The sequence below is a fragment of the Mytilus californianus genome, unplaced genomic scaffold (assembly GCF_021869535.1).
Source record: "Mytilus californianus isolate M0D057914Y unplaced genomic scaffold, xbMytCali1.0.p SCAF_13, whole genome shotgun sequence".
NCBI lineage: Eukaryota > Metazoa > Mollusca > Bivalvia > Mytilida > Mytilidae > Mytilus > Mytilus californianus.
This window is the reverse complement of record NW_026262615.1, coordinates 8,806,888-8,830,729: the sequence shown is the minus strand read 5'-3', so window position 1 is coordinate 8,830,729 and position 23,842 is coordinate 8,806,888. Positions and strand designations below refer to the sequence as shown.

Below are 23,842 nucleotides of genomic sequence, written 5' to 3'. Positions count from 1 at the left end.
CAAAAAACAATTATGTCGGTCAATTGTCGTTATATCTAAATCATTCATTATAGCAGAAATTTTGACCTTATTTTAAAATCTGTTTACTATCATAAAAGAAGTCATGGTTTGGAAATTAGTTTACTGTTGTAAATATAGGTTCATCTGTTAAAACTTTTGATTGGTTTTCTACCTTTAAATAGTTTATGAATCACAGTCGATATAATCATAGTTTTGCGACAGTTTTTCGTATATTATTGAAAGTAAATTAAAGTAAATTTGAAAAAAAGACAGAAACACTTCCTTATACTAGATTTGAAAACTTGTTATTCTGTTAAAACATCATTTTGTTGGTATTCAAACAAAACGATGGAACTTTGTCAATCATCAGTGTTAAACACTTGAATACATGTACTTCAAAGGAGATAAAAATTTAGTCTTAGACATGTTAGTTAGAAATTAAACTCTATTCTTATCTGCAATACAGTTATTAAAGATGTGAATATGTCACATGAAATAAGGAATTATTGTATTGTTTGTAGTTAAAAATTATCTGCAAATGCTCCTAATTGGTAGTACAATGCTATATATTTAAGGTTAATTATAAAAGCTAAATATCCCTCGTAACCGCTATATAATTCCTTCTAGGATCGTTTAGGCAAATGGTTAATAGAATGATTTGTTGCATGACACAAACAATAGTATTCATAAATATTGATACGTTGGGTACCATGGTAGAGCATCTCAGTGATAGAATAACTAAAGGTTTACACAAGTAATTATCAAAGACATTTTCTATATACAACTTCCTAAGCTCTAAGAAGCTCCACATACTATAACAAGCATTACCAAAATTTGTACTGTACAGCGAGCAATTTCTAATTAAGAATATTTTTTTCTTCATTTTATTAATATTCAGTTAATCAACAGTTGAAAATAAGTCGCTATATCATGTATATTGACTTGCTGAAATTTATAGATGTTGGATTAATGCAATGAAAATTTAAAAATGAAGTAAAAGTATTTGAAAATATGCAAATTATATAACGTAAATCAATTTATAAATTTCGTGAGTTACGTCCATAAGGAACCCTCAGACCTTGAAAACCGGAGCAGTTCTATAAAAAAAAATTGCAAATTTCAGATTAGATCAAACTTGCTAAAGTGAGTTTGAATTTGATTATAATGAAATTATATCTTAATTTACTTTTCTAGTAAACATAATCAGAATGAAAGAAAGATTTCAATATCTGAGTTTATAATCTTTTGTCATAATTGAGTTAACTCAACAGTGCACCATTCCGGCAATAAGCATTAAATATTGGATCGAGATACGGACGCTACCTAAGAAATATTCAAACTCACAAGTTGAAAACAAGCTGTCAGCAACATGACAATAAACGAAAAGACCGAAACACAAACAACAGTCTTCAAAACACAATCTAACAAGTAAACAATACGAACTCCGTCATGAACTGGGATGACGTAAGGTGCTCCGGAAGGGTTTGCAGATCATTTATTTGTCGTGTTACCCATTTAAGTACAAATGTGTGACACGTATACTTCAATACGTCACATTCGAGGAAAAGATGACGATCGTGGTTTCCACAATTTGGTTTGTACGTTATCGTCGTTATCTGTAAAACAGATATTAATATCCGACAACCAATTCGTGATGTCGATTTCGATGGGATCACTCTAACTTCACAACTTGAAACTCTTGATTGTATAGCTTCCTTGTAAGCAAAACTAAATAAATATCAGTTGGTAAATGAATGTTTTAAAATAGGTGATTCTGAAAACAGTCAGAAAATTTATAGAGAACAAACTGTTGAAAACACCAAACCAAAAGGACGACTTTCGAGTCGTGAATTGCTGTTTGAATTTAAATTTTGATTGCCTAATGAACCATTCTATTCAACTCGAGTTTGTTTTTTTTTTCTCTGCAAAATCATCATCTATAAGTGCGCTACGGGTTTCACAACAAAAAAATGCTGAATTACTGGACATCATACAACGTCTACTGATAACAACAGATAGAATTAATTTTTGCATCGGTCTTTCTGTTTTGCTATCTATCCATCTGTCATTTAATAATATTATGGACATAACGAGTTCATTGATTGATACAGTACTATGATTACACGGTTTTGACTCAAAAGAGATGCGAAAAGTATTTAAGCTCATAAGTGGAAAATAAACTGAAAACGTCATGGCAAAACAGAAAAAAGATGCATAGACAAACAACAAAACAAAAAACACAACATAAAAAAACTAAATATTGAGGAACACGAACCCACACCAAAAACAACATTTATTGATTAAAGCTGTTCATGCAGGTAAATCGTCTGAATATGACACGTGTATATTAAATATAAACTAAAATGTTAATTTTGTGCATACATTAGGAACACTTTGCAACTGTAACTTTTCGGAGATGACCTTATTCTATTCGATGATATATATATATTGTCCGATAAGATAATTATAAACCTTTTCTTGCTATCATTGGAGTCCTAGAAAAAACATGCACTGTTTTTTACTCCGATATTTTTCTAATTAAAAAACCGGTATTCAATGAAGCTTAAAACTAAGAACAAAAACAACTTCCTGGTTAACGAATTGAAACGTTATTGTACAGATGGTATCTTAAATTAGTTATGTTAAAACAAAGAGATGGAAAGCTTCTAATAAAAAGTGTAAAACACTTGTATACGTTCATTTCAAAGGAAATTGAAACACAACTTTACTGAACAATCTTTCGAAACCCCACTCAATTTTCATTTTTATATATGATACATTTCCCAGAAGTCACATGTAACAGTCTAATGAATGATGTTTATTTTTCTTCTGGTACATGACACGCTTTGTAATATTTGTTTTAATGTTCAAACCATTTATGTAAATGTTATAATAAGGGGATATGGTATGTTTGTCAAAAGGCGATTGTTCCCAGAGCAAATGGTAAATACTTGAGCTATTGAACGTACTCGTATGAATTTAACAAATGAGCAAAATCCGACCGTAAAGTAAGTTTTGGAGGACACCGAAATGACACAATGTGACGCCATGTAAAATTTGAAATCAATTTTCTTTAGGTGTATTAAAATAATGAAGGAAATGCAATAGGTTATAAGCTTCTACTCAGTATATTTTGTCCAAGCAAGTTTGCACTAATAGTTTGAAGTTAGGGAATTAAAGAGATGAAATTATGACAAATGTTGACAACTATGGATTTACAGGACACACATATAAATGAAATGATGCCTACAAACTACAAAACATAGCGAAGAGCCGTTTGAAAAGAGTGACAATACAAATTATGTGTGTGTAAACTGAAACTTTCTGTTACAGGCCATACTCATCTCTATCAGTCACAACAAGGGTCGATAACTCTTTCGCTACAAATCGGCTGGTAAAGGGTTGATAAGTTCTTACATTTGATTTTAGGGATATCATCATGACGCAAGGTAAAACATCGATAAAAATTTTGTCAACTTCAATTGGTAAATAACAAGTCAAATTTTCTCAAATATTATAGTATGTTTTTGAAGGGGTTCATTTTGAGTAGTCTTTAGTTTGCCATGTTGTGTGTTGTCGACTTTTGTGTATGTTAATACATATACATAAAATAGATAGTAGGAAATACCTGTTTTATGATATACGAAATGTAATCTGATCTAAATAATTTGTGATAATCACAAGCACATTATTGTATAGTCATAAGAGTTTGATGCTAAAACAGGTTGTTCACCAAAACTGTTTTTGAGACTTTCCATATTTTTATACAGATGATGATGATAGGTGCCAGCTTACCGTCTAGCTGAACAGGACGAGATCATATTAAGGAAATGAACAGCTTGTTTGATGTACCAAATTAGACATGATAACTTTGAGCTGCAGTAATGAGTCTTTGAAAGACGAAACGCGCGTCTGGTGTACAAAGTATCAATTTTGGTGTCTATGACGAGTTTATTTGATCAGTGCTTATATTATAGTAGTCTCAGATTTTAGAAAAATCATTAAAATATATGCACTGAATACCATGGTGTAACACCTTTTTACAGAGTTGTTATAATGTATTCAAGATTATTAATATGTCAAATGAACAGGCACAAAAAAGTAGAAACTATATTTAACTGTTGATATAACTTTGTTAAGATCTTGGTACTAAGAATATTCATTTGAATTTCGTCCGTGAATCACCTCTTGCATAATATATTGGTTGGATTCTTCTTATATATGTACCATAATGGATCTCCAAGTGGATCTGAGAATAAAGATCGTATACTAAACATACAATGCAACCGAAGTGTACACTATGACCTCAGCGCTAAGCAATGCAATCGTCTTCCTCCTCTGACACTTTGTGAAGGTAGTATAAACATTAAGAACTCCTCATATTGTTAGCCATGTATACATACACAGGTGAACCTAATACTTAGAAGATGTAAAAAATTTTCAAAACATATTTCATGTACATCACAAGGTAAAACTATGTCCTTGTATTTCTAGATACTATTCAAGCTATTCACATCTCATAATGATATACACCGGTCATAAGCTGTTACACCAAAGTTTCCAAGTGGTGAAGCTCTAGTGATTCCTTTGAAAAAACTTAATGTCACAATCAAGAGTTGGTTTACCGTTATGGAATATCTGTTTCATAGATAACGACCAATATGTTCCAATTCTCGAAATGAACAAAGGTAAATATTCAAAGCTCTATTTTTATATAGCAGTATTCCTAGATACCTGTTGTTGTAGTATCTGTCCATCAATTGATACGTTTTGTCGAGAGTTTCAGTTTCCTTTCATCATTTTCTTAGTACGCTTTATTTGTATCCATCTGTTGAATTAAGCCTTTTTCAACTAATTTTTATAGTTCGTTCTTTCTTATTTTGTACTGTTACACCACTGTACCAGGTTAGGGGGAAGGTTGGGATCCCACCAACAGGTTAAACTCCGCCACATTCTGTATGTATGTGCCTATCCCAAGTCAGAAGTCTGTAATTCAGTGGCAATCGTTTGTTGCAGTGTTACATATTTGTTTTTAGTTCATTTTTTGGTAAATTAATTAGGCCGTTAGTTTTCCCGTTTGAAATGTTTTAAATTTGTCATACGGGGCTTTTTATAGCCAACTATGAGGTAGGAAATTTGCTCATTGTTCAAGACCGTACGGTGACCTTTGTTAATTTCTGTGTTATTTGGTCTCTTTTGAAGAGTTGTCTCAATTGGCAATCATACCACATCTTCTTTTTGATATTTATTGTTTTACATTTTGTCGTGAACAAGTTTACTAGACGGTCTGAAATTTGCTCATCGTTGAAGACTGTAGGGTGACCTATAGTTGTGTATATCCTCATCAAATGGCCACTCATGGATAGTTGGCGATCAATTTTCATCTCCTTTTTTCGAATTTATTAATCAAATTGTTTTTACAGTACAAAAACAATCATTATTAAAAGACAGTATAATGTTCTTATCCACCAATAAGAACATATGATTAATCTTTGGTGATTTGAAACAATTTTCCCAAATACTGTTTATTGTTAGTAATGTGTTGCTAATACCTGTTTTATGTCAGGTATTCTTTACATGAAACACATTGAGTACTTTTACTGGCCTGCATGGAATGCCATGTTCTTCAAAATATTGTTCGTTGTTACAACAAATGTAAAGCGAAGATAAGAAGGATTAATTAAAACAGACAACACCATGAATTTAATGAAAGAACAATAACAAAAAGCAAATTAGCAAAAATACCGAACTTGAAGGAAAATTCAAAACTGATTCTCCTTTATCAAATGGCAAAATCAAAAGCGTAAACACATTAAACTAATGGAATACAACTGTCATATCCCCGACTTGATACAGGCACAGAATAACAGTAACACATTAAACTAATGGAATACAACTGTCCCCGACTTGATACAGGCACAGAATAACAGTAAGTATAAAGTGGACAGAAAACAGATTTTACATTCGTCATCGAATTAATTTTAAAATTTCAAAATCTGAGCAGAATTTGTTTATGGGTATATCAAATAATATATTTCTATAGTTTCTATACCTTTATCAATCAGTAAGTCAGGAATCTGATGTTTAGTGGTTGTCGTTTTTTGATGTGGTTCATATGTGTATCTCGTTTCTCGGTTTTTTTATACAAATTATACCATTGGTTTTCCTGTTTGAATGGTTTTACACTAGTCATTTTGGGGCCCTTTGAAGCTTGCTGTTCAGTGTGAGCCAAAGCTCCGTGTTGAGGCCATACTTTGACCTATAATCATAATAATGGTTTACCTTTTTTACAAATTGTTACTTGGATGGAGAGTTGTCTCATTGGCACTCATACCAAATCTTCTTATATCCATTTAAAGGATTTTTTAGGATTTTGTTTAATTGACATTCACCCTAATGTTTAAGACATATTTACTATTTCCATATGTCATCATAAAATATTAGTCAAGTGTATGAACTATTTTGTTCAAATGGAAATACCAATGAACAGACTAATGGCCCATTAAGGTTGTTGCAGTATATCACTCACTTTGTGAATGGTAGAATAGGGAGTCAATGCATGATCTATTTCACTTTAGAAATGTGATCCTTAGCCATACATAATATTAGGGTAGATTATATCTAGTGAAAGCTCAATGACCATAATAAATTGCAGTAATACAAAACTATTTTGTTCCATTTATTATATAAATAACAAGAATTATCAACAATTGTAGGCGTTAAATATTCTAAAAACATATCATTAATTAAATAAAATACATTAAAATCACATTAAGTCTTGACTTTTATAAATATAAAAAAAAAATGTAAGAGTCAGTAAATGTGACACAAACATTCATAAATTTAGTTTATGTTTACTTCACTGGTGAAACGTTTATTTTCAGATATAGATACAAATATTTACAACGTTGGTTTTTTTTTCAATTCAACTGAATCCAAGACTACAATATTCACATTAACTAGAAAAAGCAATTCAAAGAAATAAAAATAATCTCATATTTCTGACATTTTTTTGATGTTTCCTAAATTAGATAATTTCCTTTTATTTTCTTTGTTAAAAATAAGTTAAGCAGTTTAAAGCAGATGCATATACTTTCTTAGGTTATCATATTTTGAGCATTTCAAAATAAATTTGAAAATCAACTTGAAATATTGCAAAATTACTGACTATTTTCATTTCTCTATCTCATTACTTTTTGATTGATTGATTGTGGATTGATGTATTCTAAGCACAGAATAAAAATTACTTTTTGATTGATTGATTGATATATTCTAAGCACAGTTTATAGAATAAAATAATCATAGTTAATATGTTAAACATGATGTGCATAACTATTTATCAGCTAACACTTTGGTAAAAACACAATCATAGTGGTCCATTTAAGTTCTATCTGGTTAAGACAATACATATAGCACCAATAAAGCTTTGTGGTACATTTCATCATGTCTATTTATAGTTTAGCAAACTGCATTGCATCAGATGTTGTCTCTGGATTAATCAGTGGTCTTAGATGTTTATAATATGTACTGTGTATCTACAATGAAAGACACAAAGGAGTTTGATAAATATGTCAACATTTAGAATAATTTTTAAAATGTCCTTTCCCAAGTCAATTTGAACTGCTATTAACAGCTGTTTTTTTGGCTGTTATTTGTCAGTTTTTCATATTTTTAGCAGTTCGTAAGCTGTTCTTAGTAGTACAAATAATAGCCCCTTAAAACTGCCATGTTTCTTCATTTCTTAATATTTTAACCGTATCAGTTTTGATACCTTGAAACTGCTTTCAATTGGACAGTAGTTGTTGACAGGAGTTTTGCTTTTGATCTTTGTTATAAAAATGCCGATCAGGCTATTTTTTCTGCTTGAAAATAAACCTCCATTTGAAGATTATTTGATTATTATTAAATGTGTATTTTTGCTGCAAGCTGTGTAAATACTTGACAACGCCATGGCCAAAAAAGAAAAAAAAAACAGAAAAACAATAGTACTAAAGAATGTTGAAGACACAACATATAAAACTAAAGACTAAGCAAAACAAACCCTACCAAAAACTTGGGGTGATCTCAGGTGCTCCAGAAGGGTAAGCAGATCCTGCTCCATATGTGGCACCCGTCATGTTGCTCATATTATCAAAATCATAAAATTGACATACTGTCACACACCAGCACTACAGTAAGTTGAAGTTACATGCATTTATATTATCTGCCATAACTAAGTAGGGGAAAACAACAAATGTTTGACTTTTTGGAAATTTGCTATGGTGATTGTCTTAATTGTGTATGCATGGGATCTGAGAGAAAAAAAAGGCTTTCCCACCTTTAAATCTTTTCAAATGATGTGTTCCCACTAGAGATTTATTCCATGACCAATATCACCTCTGACAACAACATTTTCTCTAAAATAATTTAGAGTACTTTGCAAGGTGTTTTTTTTCGGTTTACAGATTTTTATGTGGAAGATGAAATACTTACTTCTGTTTGATTCATAGGAGCAGACTTAGCATAGTCATACAAAGCTTGATAAACTTGGCCGTCATATCTTCCTAGGCAGCTACCCAATACCATGTCTGGATAATCAAATGCATCAACAAGGGCCACAGCATTTGGTCTGATGTCCTCAAACAGGGCTAACATCTTCCTCTGAAGGTAGCCGACTTGCTCTCCAGAGAAAAACCCATCCTACAAAAATAAACATCAATTTATTATACGTACAAAAACATAGTATGTTTTATTCACCTATTATAGGAATATTTATAGAAAAAATCATAAAGAATGATGTTCCATAGATGACACTTTGAAATATTCAGTTCATTCCAATTCTCTAATGTTACTGTAAACCTCAAGAACTTTTATCTTAGTCCTTAGATTACCCCCTACTTACATCAACTTAAAAGCTTTCATATTACATTTTGAGATGACCCCTAAATACACAAACCCCAAGTGGCTGAATTATCATGATTTGATATCATGATTTGAGATGCCCCCTTACCTGCATAAATTCACCAAGATTTTCCAGTATACCATGAACACCATATAATTGACAGACAGACTTCATCACTGTGGCTGTTTTGGAGGATAAAGATTTTGCCTGAATGGCATCTACAAAGTTCTTTACACAGAACAGATGACAATGGGCCTGTAAACAAAATATAATTATATATCAGTGAAAAAAAGATAGATGTTTGCAAGTTATACTCTAAAGGATATAATTTTAAGGTGCACTTTATTTTTGAAGTGAAAAAATAAAGTGAATATAAATTGTTGCTAATATGTAAAAGTTGGATCTTTTCTAATATAACTACATCAAGCAGATTTTAAAATTGCAAAATTATATCGCCACAAAGAAAGTGATAAATGCGATATTTTAAATCTGTGAAAATAAGTTTGTAGACAGTATTCATGTGAGGATCCTTCATTGATGCCTCTTGCCTCAGTCCCTTTACTCTCTTTACCTTTGCTGCCCATAGCAGTTGTACAGAACTTCCATTCCAAGCTTCATGTTGTTTTTTCCCTCCCTGTATAAGTGACTGCATTCTCATTGCTGCTGCTTCAACCAATCTAAAACATAAATCATATCAATCATATACACAAAATAATTGATTCAATTGATTTATTGATTGATTGTTGTATGTTTAACTTCCAGTAGCAAATATCTAATGCATGCTCAAGACGAGAACAAATAACAAATTCATCAATTGGTAGGTCTTTTAATAGGTGGCAATCATAATGGAGAATGCTGGTAAATAAGGGTTTCATTGCAAGAGGCCACCTACATAACCCTGAAAGTGTGCAAACGGTTCTCTCTCCACACAAGGCATTGGACTTCATGTACCCATTCTGACAAAAAGTGGCAGCAAATCTATACCAGGTGCTATCATGGTGACATTGAAGTAAAAACAACAGGAAATATTCGGCCTCTGCAATTCTGTTTTACAGATGTTTTTATTGCAAAAAATGTGATAGGGTTATAAATCGCAAAAATTTAACTCACATTAATTGTGAATTTTTGTATATGAATTAAACATGATTTTTGACAATATGGCAAAAATAAAAATTACATTTTAATCTAAAAGACGCAATCACAATAATAAATGCATGCAATAATTTCTGAATTTACAGTATAAGAAATCAGTATTGTGAGTACCAGTAGGTGTTAACATACGAAAGCGAGAAACCTACCTGGCAGCTCTATGTTCATAGGCCATGACCAGACATCCCAGGGCAATTTCCTCACTCATGCATGACTTCTTGTTCAGATTCTGACCTATATACTGGACAAAACCTGGCAGCTTTTGCCCCTGTTTTGCACGACTGTAACATTTCATTAAATATCTGTAAAAAGAAGAAAAATACTTCAGAGTAGGAGTTTTTACACCTCAGTAAAAGGTTTTTTTATGACTGCAAATGGATCAAAGTGATATAATGCCATTATAAAACAGCATCTAGTTGAAAACTTAGTAATAAAGGACTGTTTCAAAGAGGAAAAAACAATCCATTATATATACACTCTTTCTTATCTTTGGTTTTTCTAGTTGGAATGATTTTCTCTAAGTGTTTTATTTAAAATCTGATTGCTTCTTATGGTACTTTCCCTAGAATGCAAAAGTGTTGGCTAGACCACATACCTGTTGTCTGCATTTTAATAAATCTGACAAAATTGGGTTTATGACTTCTGACATACCATACCTGATACAATAGTTTCATATATTTCATGTCAGGGTCTTTTATAGGTCTACAGTATGGGTTTTTCTTATTGTTGTAGGCCATACAGTTACCTATCATTCCTTGCTTCTGCTTCAATGGAAATTTGCTGGATAATTGTCTAATTGACAATAATATCACATCTCCTTATAGTAGATGTATATTATTTTTTGGACTGTTGAAATCCTATATAAAAATCTTGAGCAGGAGTCGCTTTCACAAAAAAACTTTTGACTTAGATTGATTGTAAGTCATGAACAATTCAGTATACTTACTATTAATCTTAATTGTAAGTTTTTTGTGAAACCGACTCCTGATGTATGATTGCCAATGAAACAACTATCCACCATAGTCCACTATGTAATTTCAATTTCTCAAAATAAAATATATCACTATAAATTACATAATGATGCAAGTAAAAGTTACCTACTAAGAGAAAGTTCATACTTCTGTAGCTACTACAATGCCTAACTGAAGAAGATATTAAATAGATATAAGAAGATGTGGTATGAGTGCCAATGAGACAACTCTCCATCCAAGTCACAATTTGAAAAAGGAAATATGTTACTTAGGAAATTGAAGTCAACAATTATTACCTAGCAACCTGACTTACCTGGCTGTTTGTAGCATCATGACTGTGTTTTCTCCTTCATAAGTACAACCAGGAACGACATCTACATAAATCTTTGGTAAGCCACTGGCTTGTGAGTAACCATGGCCACCACAGCATATTCTACATACTTCTATTCCTGCAGAGGCCTCATAGGTACTGAAAGCTTTAAGTCCAGCTGATAAAGCATGGAGCTAAAAATAGAAAAATATTGTAACCATAGATACCAGAACAAATCTACTTGATTCTTTGTAAGTATTGAAAGTAAAGCATGGAGCTAATCATATATAAAAAACACAAAGCACAATGAATTAATAAGCACAAGGTATCAGTATTCCCCTTGTTTCGGAAGTTTTTCATTCTCTTTTGGTGTCTTAGAAAATTATTTGTCAATTGTGTTGAATGTGCTCCAAATAAGCCAGATAGAACTTTGTGAAAAAGCTTCAATTAATAAATTTATGGTAACATGTGGATATAGTGATCTTGGTGATCCATAACAGATTCCTCACACTAGACTGTATATTGATATCTGTCAGATACTAAGACATGTTAGAAATATGACCATACCTGTCAACTGTCACACCTGAGAATTTCATCCAATACCTGGGAATTTTTAAGTACCAGCTGGGTTGTCAATTAACTCGTAATTCAGAAAGTGACCCATTTTTACCAGAATTCTTGAGCCTTAAGACTGATTTCATAAGTGATTTTCCTTAGAAATAACGGCAAATTCGTAAATCTTCCTAGACAAGATATTTTAAATAGCTGTGTTAACTGTCAAATCAAGTGACCAATTAAGTGTATGGCTTCACTTGACAGCTTTGGTGTCAAACACACTGTTTAAGGTTCATGTCGACCCTTCGGCTAAAATGGCTGTATTTTCACCTCTAAATTAACTCTGAGTACTGACAAACCTGGTTTGCTCTGCATAGCGGAGAGATCTTTGTACATACATACCTCTGGCATTGATTCTAAGTTTCCTTTTTCTATCTGATCATTTACTTCTAAGTATGTATTAAACACATACTTCCCAGCAAGCTGTAAGGAATAAGCTGAAGCTAACAAGGGGAATAATCTATACTGTTGGGTCTGGTAGTCCAATATCTGGGGTTCTTCTCCACTATAATTAGAAACAGGAAGTAGTTACAAAGGGAAATAATCTATACTTTTATGTGTATGGTAGTCTATTAAATATCACAAGCTCACTTTCCACTTGATTTAGACACTGGAAATTAACTACTGTTCTTTGATATGGTTTTGTTTATAATTGTTGATTTATAATAATGGAAAACAAATTTTTCACTTAACCATGATGTTATTATTTTAACCATGGCAGGTCCATGGAAGACATTACTTGAAAGTGTTTGGTAAACAGGAAGTTTATGAGCAATGAATCTGAAACCACTTTACATGGTATAGCATGCTGACAGGAAGCCAATGGTCTGTTGGTCAGACATATTGATGGAAGGATGAACAAACAAACAAACAGAAGGACTAACACACATCTGTGCCAAGCTCTAAGCAGAACTCACCCTGGGTAGGCCTCTGTCTGTCTTCGAACAGCACTGTATCGTATAGAAATAACACAAGCCTGAGCTAAGCCACGTGCAGCATCACTAACAATGGATGATCTAATCAACACCATAGAACCATATGCAAGCTTGGCATTTTGTGGTTTAACATAAGTTCCATCTTCATGCACCTGTTTAAAAAGACATATTTTAATAAATCAGAATTTCCTGACAACTGAAACAATTCAAGGCAATCAATTGACATTTTGTACAGATACTTGTCTATTGTAAAGACTGCACGTTAACTCTAGATGTGTTTTGTTTTGTGTAGTTATGTGGCTGTTTCATTGACATAGAACTATATTGATATAATTTATTGTGGAACAGGATCTGCTTACCTGTCCGGAGAACCTGAGATTACCCCCATTTCATGGTGGGGTTCTTGACGCTTAGTCTTTATTTTTCTATGTTGTGTTTAGTGTACTATTATTTGTCTTTTTCTTCTTTAGCTATGACATTGTCAGTTTATTTATGAACTATGAGTTTGAGTTTCCCTCTGGTATCTTTTGCCCATCTTTTATCAGTCAGCATGTAGAAATGTTTCAACATAAATTTGCTGTCGACAGATGATACACCTGGAACCAAACACTTTTTATTTGGAGAGAGGGGGAGGGGGAAGAGGGCTTGTTTTCTTAGGGATTAAGAGGGGATAAGCATAGCAAAGGGAAATAAATGCAAAATAAGATAGAAATCCTCATGCCAGTTCTGTTGGAAATACAGACCAATGTGGAAATGATATTTTGTTACATTAAATACGTTAATTCAGTTTTTGCACAGTTTTTTTTTTGATTTTTTTTGTACAGGAATTATTGGCACCATAATATAAGTCATCTGGACTACCAAACTATAGTTAGACCTACCTACCTGTGAATATCTCATTAACATATTTTCCCTGGGAATCCTACCTTCCTGTGAATATCTCATTAACATATTTCCCCTGGGAATCCTACCTACCTGTGAGTATCTCATTAACATATTTTCCCTTGGAATCCTACCTGCCTGTAAGTATCTTATTAACATATTTTCCCTGGGAATCCTACCTACCTGTGAGTATTTCATTAACATATTTTCCCTGGGAATCCTACCTACCTGTGAGTATCTCATTAACATATTTTCCCTGGGAATCCTACCTACCTGTGAGTATCTCATTAACATATTTTCCCTGGGAATCCTACCTACCTGTGAGTATCTCATTAACATATTTTCCCTAGGAATCCTAAGTTTATCAAAGCGTAGGAATCCATTATCATTGGTACCATAACCAAATTTATTTCCAATAACTCCAACTTCAATCCCTGAAAGACAAGAAAGATTAATCATAATATAAATGATTTTTTAAAAGTGTAAGAATTCTGTTTCTGTCCACTTACTTGAAGCTTTGACATTGTTAGTACATAGTTAAAATTTGTTTTTGATTGACAATTTGGTAACGGAAGTTCATCACTGAAATTATGAAAAGCCAGATTTTTATTGATAATAAAATAATTTATTTGCTGCTTCCTTTAGTGTAATGGCAATCAGAAGTAAGAGATATGTCAGAGGAAGTAACTCTACTAACAATTCAAGATAGAGTGATCCTTATCTACTAACCTGGCAAGACATAGTAACCTCCCATGATCCTGATCTGTACTATGAACAAGTGTGCACTGTGACTGTTTTCCTGAGTGTACAGTGTAAGAGATCTGTATGTAAGGGGAAGTAACTCTACTAACCTGGCAAGACAGAGTGATCTCCCATGCTCCTGATCTGTACCATGAACACGTGTACACCGTGACTGTTTTCCTGAGTGTACAGTGTAAGAGATCTGTATGTAAGGGGAAGTAACTCTACTAACCTGGCAAGACATAGTAACCTACCATGCTCCTGATCTATACCATGAACAAGTGTGCACCAGTGTAAGAAATCTATATGTAAGGGGAAGTAACTCTACTAACCTGGCAAGACAGAGTGATCTCCCATGCTCCTGATCTGTACCATGAACAAGTGTGCACCATGACTATTTTCCTGATTGTAGTGTAAGAAATATGTATGTAAGGGGAAGTAACTCTACTAACCTGGCAAGACAGAGTGATCTCCCATGCTTCTGATCTGTACCATGAACAAGTGTGCACCGTGACTGTTTTCCTGAGTGTACAGTGTAAGAGATCTGTAAGTAAGAGGAAGTAACTCTACTAACCTGGCAAGACAAAGTAATCTCCCATGCTTCTGATCTGTACCATGAACAAGTGTGCACCGTAACTGTTTTCCCGAGTGTACAATGTAAGAAATCTGTTTGTAAGGGGAAGTAACTCTACTAACCTGGCAAGACAGAGTGATCTCCCATGCTCCTGATCTGTACTATGAACAAGTGTGCACTGTGACTGTTTTCCTGAGTGTACAGTGTAAGAAATATGTATGTAAGGGGAAGTAACTCTACAAACCTGGCAAGACATAGTAACCTCCCATGCTCCTAATCTGTACCATGAACAAGTGTGCACCGTGACTGTTTTCCTGAGTGTACAGTGTAAGAAATATGTATGTTAGGGGAATTAACGCTATTAATTTTGCAAGACATAGTTATCTCCCATGCTACTGATCTGTTACATGAACATGTGCGGACTGTGACTTTTTAATTGCGTGTACAGTATAAGAAATTGGTATGGGGAAGTAACTCTACTAACCTGGCAAAACAGAGTGATCTTTCATGCTCCTGATCTGTACCATAAACATGTGTGGACCATGACTTTTTCCCTGAGTGTACAGTTGAGCCATCACCACACAATGGTTGGAAGTTTTACCCACTGTAAGAATATTATTTACAAAAATAAGAACTTAAAATTACAATAATTTCTTTAATTTACACATACGCTGTCTCTCTCATATAACAATCCTCCTCTCCCAGAGATAATTTATAATTTTTTCATAGAACTCAACTTCAATAAATTATCTAGGCCACTTTCAATTAGTTTTCAAAATTTAAATTTATGATACAATTTAATTTTGATCAGAATTCAGACTTTTAAGTTTTCACCATTTTAATTCTATATTAGGAATTGACTATAAGTATACTTTCACAGTATTAGGAATTGACTACAATTCCTCCAATTTTTTTCTTCGTTGAGAATACAGCATTGCATTGTCCAAAATTTTAGGATTCAGACTTACATTCCAAACATTTTTATTCTCTATTTGGACAAAAAAAATTCTGATTTCTCTTTAAGTTTATGAATAAATTCATCCCATTTCTAGTCTATATTCAAAGTTTCATATTCATAACAACTCTAAATATCAGCACAACAATGTTTAATCTGCAAATTTGTGGAAGCACATTTTTGTTCGTCCCTGGCCGGGATTTGAACTCATGCTATTGAGATATCGAGACAACATGGCCTCAAAGTTTAATATATATATTCATCCCATATTTACTCTTTATTTATTAAGACTTACAACATCCAGGCCAGTACTTCATTGAAGTCAAAGTAGGACTGTCCAGAATAAATTCTTTAGTTTTTGGATCATATGTTGCTCTGGTTTCCAGCCCACGGATAAATGTGCCTGAAAATATATCAAAATTTATCTTCTGTCAGTATTTATTGGTGGAGGAAGCCGGAGTGCCCTGAGGGAACCACCGACCTTGGGTAGGAAAACTGACAATCCTAGTCAATTAAGATTGGAGTCGAGTGCACTACAGTAACATTGCTCAGTTTTTAGTTTTCTATGTAATATTTTGTTATTCTTGTTTTTGATGTTGTTGTTTTGATTTTATCACAGCCATGATATTGTCAAGTTTTTATATGATTTATGATTTTTGTATTGCCCCGTTAGTATCTTTTCACTCTTTTTCTACTAAAGGCACATCCTTTGTATTATCAAAAACAATTTTAAAAGTTTTTCATTTATTGGTAAAAAATTTCTACATGTAGAATCAATGCTTAAACTGTAAGCACTTTATTAATAATAACTCATATTAAGAAAAATATCAGATTAATTGGTATTTTTGTGTGTTTTTACAGGTAACTTTAGTTGTTGGATTTCTGTCTCATTCAAACTCATATTTCTTATTAATGAACTCATCAGTGCTTTTCATAACTTGTGTATATTAGTAGTGGCACCAATTGCGCCCTTTTAATAGCAGCCTTGTTCCAAAGTATCTTATTTTACATATAATAATGAACTCATCAGTGCATATAACTTGTGTATATAAGTAGTGGCACCAATTGCACCCTTTTGATAGCAGACTTGTTTTTTGTTTTGTTTTTTTCATTTGATAAAATTTTATTGACAAATATATATTTACAAAAGATAGCAGACTTGTTCCTGTATTGTTATTGTTATTGTTCCTGGCTAAATTTCATTTGATGAACTCATCAGTATATAAGCAGTATTGTGTAACACTGAGATGTGTATATTAAAGCAGGATTTAAAGAGAACATATGGTACATGTAGTATTTGAACTTCTATTGGCATATCTAAGGGTTATTCCATTCAAAATAAATAAGGGAGGGTAGGAATTGGAGTTTTATTTTTTGACTTTTGTGACACAACTAGTTCAAGGGGAGATAATCATTGTCACTGTAGTAGACTTTAAAGGAGATATCTCACTACTTGTTCAAGGGGAGATAATCATTGTCATTGTAGTAGACTTTTAGGGAGATATCTTACTACTAGTTATATGGTAGATAACCGTTGTCACTGTAATAGATATTAAAGGAGTCACTGTAGTAGACTTTAAGGGAGAAAATTCGCTTTTAATTCTACGAGAGATAATCATTGTCATCGTATAAGAATGTAAGGGAGATATCTCACTACTTATTGTAGTGGAGATAATCATTGTCACATGATAATAGATTACTACTAGTTGTAAGGGAGATGATCATTTTAACTGTAGTAGGCTTTAAGGGAGATATTTTACTGCTAGTTCTAAGGGAGACAATCAACAAAATATAAGGGAAAAAGATTTCAAAGAGTCTCAGATAATCCAATGGCAAGCAGTAACTCTAAAAAGACAAAATAAAACATGATGTGTTTACATTTTTCAAAAATACTCTGATATTATGAGATAATCACTGCCCAATGTGGCCTTAACACAAGATTCAAATTATCTCCCCTACAAAATATCTAACACAAGAAGTAAATAACCAGATAGTCCTTCAATTTTTTTAAAAAGTCACATTATAATAAATGAATACTTATTTGAAGCTACATCAAAGTTATGCCATTATCATAGAAATAAAAGATCACAAGGTTTTGGTTTCTGGAAAATATTACCATGTCCTAGTTCCGTCTGAGCATAAGTGCCAATCATTTTATAACTTTTCGCTAGAGGCAACCATTTCTTTTTTTGTTCAGGTGTAGCTTGTTTATTGATTGTTGGTAAAAACATAGCATAGTGCAGACCAAGAGGACTATTTTCATGTGCACCTGCACATCTACAATGATAAAAATATAGCATAGTGTAGACCAAGAGAACTATTTTCATGTGCAGCTGCACATCTACAATGATAAAAATATAGCACAGTATAGACCCAGAGGACTATTTTCATGTGCAGCTGCACATCTACAATGATAAAAATATAGCATAGTATAGACCCAGAGGACTATTTTCATGTGCAGCTGCACATCTACAATGATAAAAATATAGCACAGTATAGACCCAGAGGACTATTTTCATGTGCAGCTGGACATCTACAATGAGAGGACATTGTTTAAAATAGGTAAGCGATAAAAGCTGAATAAAACTCATTCAAGGAGGCATTATTTAATTATAAAAGCTGGACATCTACAATGAGAGATCATTATAAAAAGGCTTGTGGCAAAAGCTGAATAACATGGAGGCAATTAGACAAATGGATTTAAGCTGGAGGCCTCTACAATAAAAATAAATAATTCAACAAAAATGTCTACATCAGTGGATTCTGCCTGGAAAGCTAAAGCTACAAGTACAAAAAAAGTGATCATCAAAAGGAATTCAATATGAATACTTAAAATTTAGAATGGAAATGGGAAATGTGTCAAATAGACAACAACCAGACCAAAGAGCAGAAAACAGCCCAAGGCAACCAATGGGTCTTCAACACTGAGAGGAAATCCAGCACCCGATAGGCGGGCTTCAGCTGGCCCCTAAACACAAATGTGTTAGACACTAGTAGACATTTCAGAACTAAAAGTTTGGCTGAACCATATCTAAAACCCTCTATCACATGTGCTTGTGAATGTACCCACTTTTTTTTCTATATTATTTTTTTTCTGTTAATTTGATTTTTTTTTAAAGTATTTTTTTACTTTAAATCTTTACTAATTTTCATTACTTATAATTTTCATTTATTTAATGTGTTCTTGCTCTTATCCATACCAATTTACAATAACACTTGGAATAGGGGGGGGGGGGGGGGGGGGGGGGGTATCATATATGAATTCCCCAAGCACCTCTAAAGCAACACTGTTATTGCCATACTTGTGCATCCTAGGCAAAATGTGAACATTTTTTTTTAACTTATGGTTTTATAATGCCCCATTTGAATCGTCTCCCCCAGTTTTACTTTCTGTCAAGATTTATCCTGGAATTGTATCTGGCAAGAAATATTTATCTCATGGTCTCTCAGTTATTAGGTATCTACATTACAACATAGAAGTTTGAATGTATATTCCTCCATCCTAAAATATAGGACGCTCCCCTTGAAATAAAGGTCCAACCCCTTGAAATATAGGACTCTCTCTATTGACATATAGGAACCTCACCCTTGAGATATAGGACCTCCTCCCTGAAATATAGGACCCTCCTACAGACAAATTAAAACCAATTTTTGTGTACTGGAAAGGAAAGCAAAACTGCCACACTAGCATTTCAGGATCATAGACAATTGCAAAATTACCATGTCCTAGCTCAGTTTGAGCATATGCTCCGATTTTTTTCAGTTCTTGTGATTTCAGAAGCCACCTATCTTTTTGTTGATTTGTGCCCTATTTTTCAATTGTAGGTATGAATGCTTGGATTTGTAAATCTAAAGGTGTACTAGCATGTGGTAGAACACACATACAAACAACAAACAATAGATCTGAACTAGTATGTGGTAGAACACACCTACAAACAAATTAAACATACAATAGATCTGAACTAGCATGAGGTAGAACACACCTACAAAGAACAAACAATACATCTGAACTAGCATGTGGTAGAACACACCTAGAAACAACAAACAATAGATTTGAACTAGCATGTGGTAGAACACACATACAAACAAACATACAATAAATCTGAACTAACATGTTATAGAACACACCTACTTCCTTCATGAGCACATCCTTTAACAGTGGTGAAGAATTTGCCATTATAATGCATCCATTAATTTCTGAATTATCAGTATAAAGAGAATATTTCTTCTGTTAGAGGCGTAGCACAGTGAATTAATCTGAACTGCTTTCAACCAAAAACAATTTCTTGTTGAATGAATAAAAGGAGATGGTGAGGGGGGGGGGGGGGTACACATCATTATATGAGACAGCAACCCAACAAAACACAAAACTAAAAGACATCTAGAGGTCATAGTGCATTCTAGACATGTGTCTTTATAAGTTGTGAAAATCACAACCAAAGTATCAAAACAATAAAAAGAATTATGTCTTTGTCATACTATTCTTCAAGAAAAGTGCAACTGAGCTTGAATAATATAAACTGATGCCTTATTTTTTGTTCAAAGAAAACAGTTTTAGTCTTTCATTTTTTAGTCAAATTTGTAAAACACTTTATTTATTTAGATTTCTTCTTTTCCATCAACATGATCAATGCAAGACTGAATTTGATTTGATGGTTACATGATGAATTTCAGTATCTGTATGGTTTGTATTGGTCTTTCCTGGAATGAACTATTAGAAAAATTTAATTATAACTGAACATGCTGAACTAGCACGACTAGAGCTACGATGACATGATTCCTTAATCTTAGGACTGGTTTCCTGCAATGATGAGCCAATGATTACTAGGGAGTGGTTTGTTCCTGTTATAAATTTATAGGTAATTTTTGGTTTTCTTTTAAATGCTTTTTACTTTTAATTACTGTAAATTCAGAAATTGTTGCGCGGTTTTAATTAAAGTGCTTAATGCAACTGGGTGAGTATCACAATAATAAAAATTCTATCTCACTCTGATATTCGATACTTATATATGTAGGGCCATTAAAAAGAATGTTTGTTTGCCCTAACCCTACCTACCCAGAAAATAGCTGCCTACTCAAAATCTTTTATTGTCCTGATTCAAAAAAGTGTTTTTTTAATCAGATAGGCATGAAGACTAACAAACATCTGACACTTCAATTTCTCTTTGCTGAAAAAAAAAATGCCTACCTAACTACCCACTGTCTCTACCACAGGATAGGGTTTAGGCAAACTAAAATATTTCTAAGTGTGGCCTAGGCTGAATTTCCTGAAATTGCAACAATTAATCTTGCACTTTTTCGTTTCTTCTAATATTTCAATAATTAATGCACACAATAATTTCTGAATTTAGAAAGACAGGAAACTAGACCTACTCCATTGTGTAGAACAGGGAGCAAGACAGGAAACTAGACCTACTCCATTGTCTGGAACACGGAGCAAGACAGGAAACTAGACCTACTCCATTGTCTGGAACAGGGAGCAAGACAGGAAACTAGACCTACTCTATTGTCTGGAACAGGGAGCAAGACAGGAAACTAGACCTACTCCATTGTCTGGAACAGGGAGCAAGACAGGAAACTAGACCTACTCCATTGTCTGGAACAGGAAGCAAGACAGGAAACTAGACCTACTCCATTGTCTGGAACAGGGAGCAAGACAGGAAACTAGACCTACTCCATTGTCTAGAACAGGGAGCAAGACAGGAAACTAGACCTACTCCATTGTCTGGAACAGGGAGCAAGACAGGAAACTAGACCTACTCCATTGTCTAGAACAGGGAGCAAGACAGGAAACTAGACCTACTCCATTGTCTGGAACAGGGAGCAAGACAGGAAACTAGACCTACTCCATTGTCTAGAACAGGGAGCAAGACAGGAAACTAGACCTACTCCATTGTCTGGAACAGGGAGCAAGACAGGAAACTAGACCTACTCCATTGTCTGGAACAGGAAGCAACTTGTACAGAAGTATAACCTAGCAGCAAGTTTAGGATTTTTATATTCTTGAGATTGAGAAAATCAATGACACTTAGACGGTACATGGGAGACAAAAATTTAAACTTCAACATCAGAACCAACCATGTCCTAATTCTGTTTGGGCATAAGTTCCCACTACTTGCAAGCTCTCAGATAAATACAGCCATTTTTGCCTCTGTTCTGGAGTTCCTTGTTTATCAATAGTAGGGATAAACATGCCATAATGGAGGTCAAGAGGACTGTTCTCGTGTGATGTGGCTGGTCTAAAAAGAAACAGATGAAATAGAAGCCTTAGGGGACCACAATTTGATATTCTATAAGGGCCAAGAGGATTTTTTGCAGACAGAATATTCATTTTTATCTGTTGCTATGCAGATTAATTTTTTGACGCAGCTTTGTTGCATGAAAATATATTTTAACAATTATTTCCATTCATTTTCCTCCAATCTTTTTCAAGATTATTTTTTTTCAGTTAATTTCCCAGATTTTCTGACCCCCAACCCCCATAAAATGGTGGCCCTTCACTGGACTGTGGCATTCTAGTCAACATATGCATAATAAAAAACATAAACATGATTTAATTAAGCCAAATACAAGAAAAGAAAGTCTTAACTGCTGTGGCTGAAAAAAATAAAGCAAATATTATAAAGACTTAGATCTCTCTGAGCATGTATTACATCAGACCTAAAAATAAACCTAATGTTGTAAAGACTCAGATCTCTCTGAGCATGTATTACATAAGACCTAATATAAACCTAATGATGTAAAGTCTTAGATCTCTCTGAGCATGTATTACATAAGACCTAAAAATAAACCTAATGTTGTAAAGTCTTAGATCTCTCTGAGCATGTATTACTTCACCTAATGTTGTAAAGTCTTAGATCTCTCTGAGCATGTATTACATAAGACCTAAAAATAAACCTAATGTTGTAAAGACTAAGATCTCTCTGAGCATGTATTACATAAGACCTAAAAATAAACCTAATGTTGTAAAGACTTAGATCTCTCTGAGCATGTATTACATCAGACCTAAAAATAAACCTAATGTTGTAAAGACTTAGATCTCTCTGAGCATGTATTACATCAGACCTAAAAATAAACCTGATGTTGTAAAGTCTTAGACCTCTCTGCCCATGTATTACATCACCTAATGTTATAAAGACTTAGATCTCTCTGAGCATGTATTACATAAGACCTAAAAATAAACCTAATGTTGTAAAGACTAAGATCTCTCTGAGCATGTATTACATCAGACCTAAAAATAAACCTAATGTTGTAAAGACTTAGACCTCTCTGAGCATGTATTACATCAGACCTAAAAATAAACCTAATGATGTAAAGACTTAGACCTCTCTGAGCATGTATTACATAAGACCTAAAAATAAACCTAATGTTGTAAAGACTTAGATCTCTCTGAGCATGTATTACATCAGACCTAAAAATAAACCTAATGATGTAAAGTCTTAGATCTCTTTGAGCATGTATTACATCACCTAATGTTGTAAAGACTTAGATCTCTCTGAGCATGTATTACATAAGACCTAATATAAACCTAATGATGTAAAGACTTAGACCTCTCTGAGCATGTATTACATAAGACCTAAAAATAAACCTAATGTTGTAAAGACTTAGATCTCTCTGAGCATGTATTACATCAGACCTAAAAATAAACCTAAGGATGTAAAGTCTTAGATCTCTTTGAGCATGTATTACATCACCTAATGTTGTAAAGACTTAGATCTCTCTGAGCATGTATTACATAAGACCTAAAAATAAACCTAATGTTGTAAAGACTTAGATCTCTCTGAGCATGTATTACATAAGACCTAAAAATAAACCTAATGTTGTAAAGA

General features: G+C 33.3%; 1 protein-coding gene across 3 annotated transcripts in view; it reads right to left on the bottom strand.

The window, feature by feature from the left end:
* Positions 1-6,665: 6,665 nt before the first annotated feature.
* Positions 6,666-23,842, bottom strand: part of LOC127723126 (peroxisomal acyl-coenzyme A oxidase 1-like) — a 33,777-nt gene continuing 16,600 nt past the window's right edge. For all 3 annotated transcript variants that reach the window (XM_052229619.1, XM_052229621.1, XM_052229620.1), the window contains 12 exons: positions 18,130-18,290; positions 16,309-16,416; positions 15,543-15,662; positions 14,062-14,177; positions 12,844-13,013; positions 12,269-12,431; positions 11,315-11,505; positions 10,180-10,332; positions 9,453-9,558; positions 8,990-9,136; positions 8,473-8,679; positions 6,666-7,535 (listed from right to left, as the gene is read on the bottom strand). In XM_052229619.1, the coding sequence (XP_052085579.1) occupies positions 7,452-7,535; positions 8,473-8,679; positions 8,990-9,136; positions 9,453-9,558; positions 10,180-10,332; positions 11,315-11,505; positions 12,269-12,431; positions 12,844-13,013; positions 14,062-14,177; positions 15,543-15,662; positions 16,309-16,416; positions 18,130-18,290 (1,726 nt within the window). In that variant the 3' untranslated portion in view covers positions 6,666-7,451. The remainder of the gene's footprint in view (positions 7,536-8,472; positions 8,680-8,989; positions 9,137-9,452; positions 9,559-10,179; positions 10,333-11,314; positions 11,506-12,268; positions 12,432-12,843; positions 13,014-14,061; positions 14,178-15,542; positions 15,663-16,308; positions 16,417-18,129; positions 18,291-23,842) is intronic.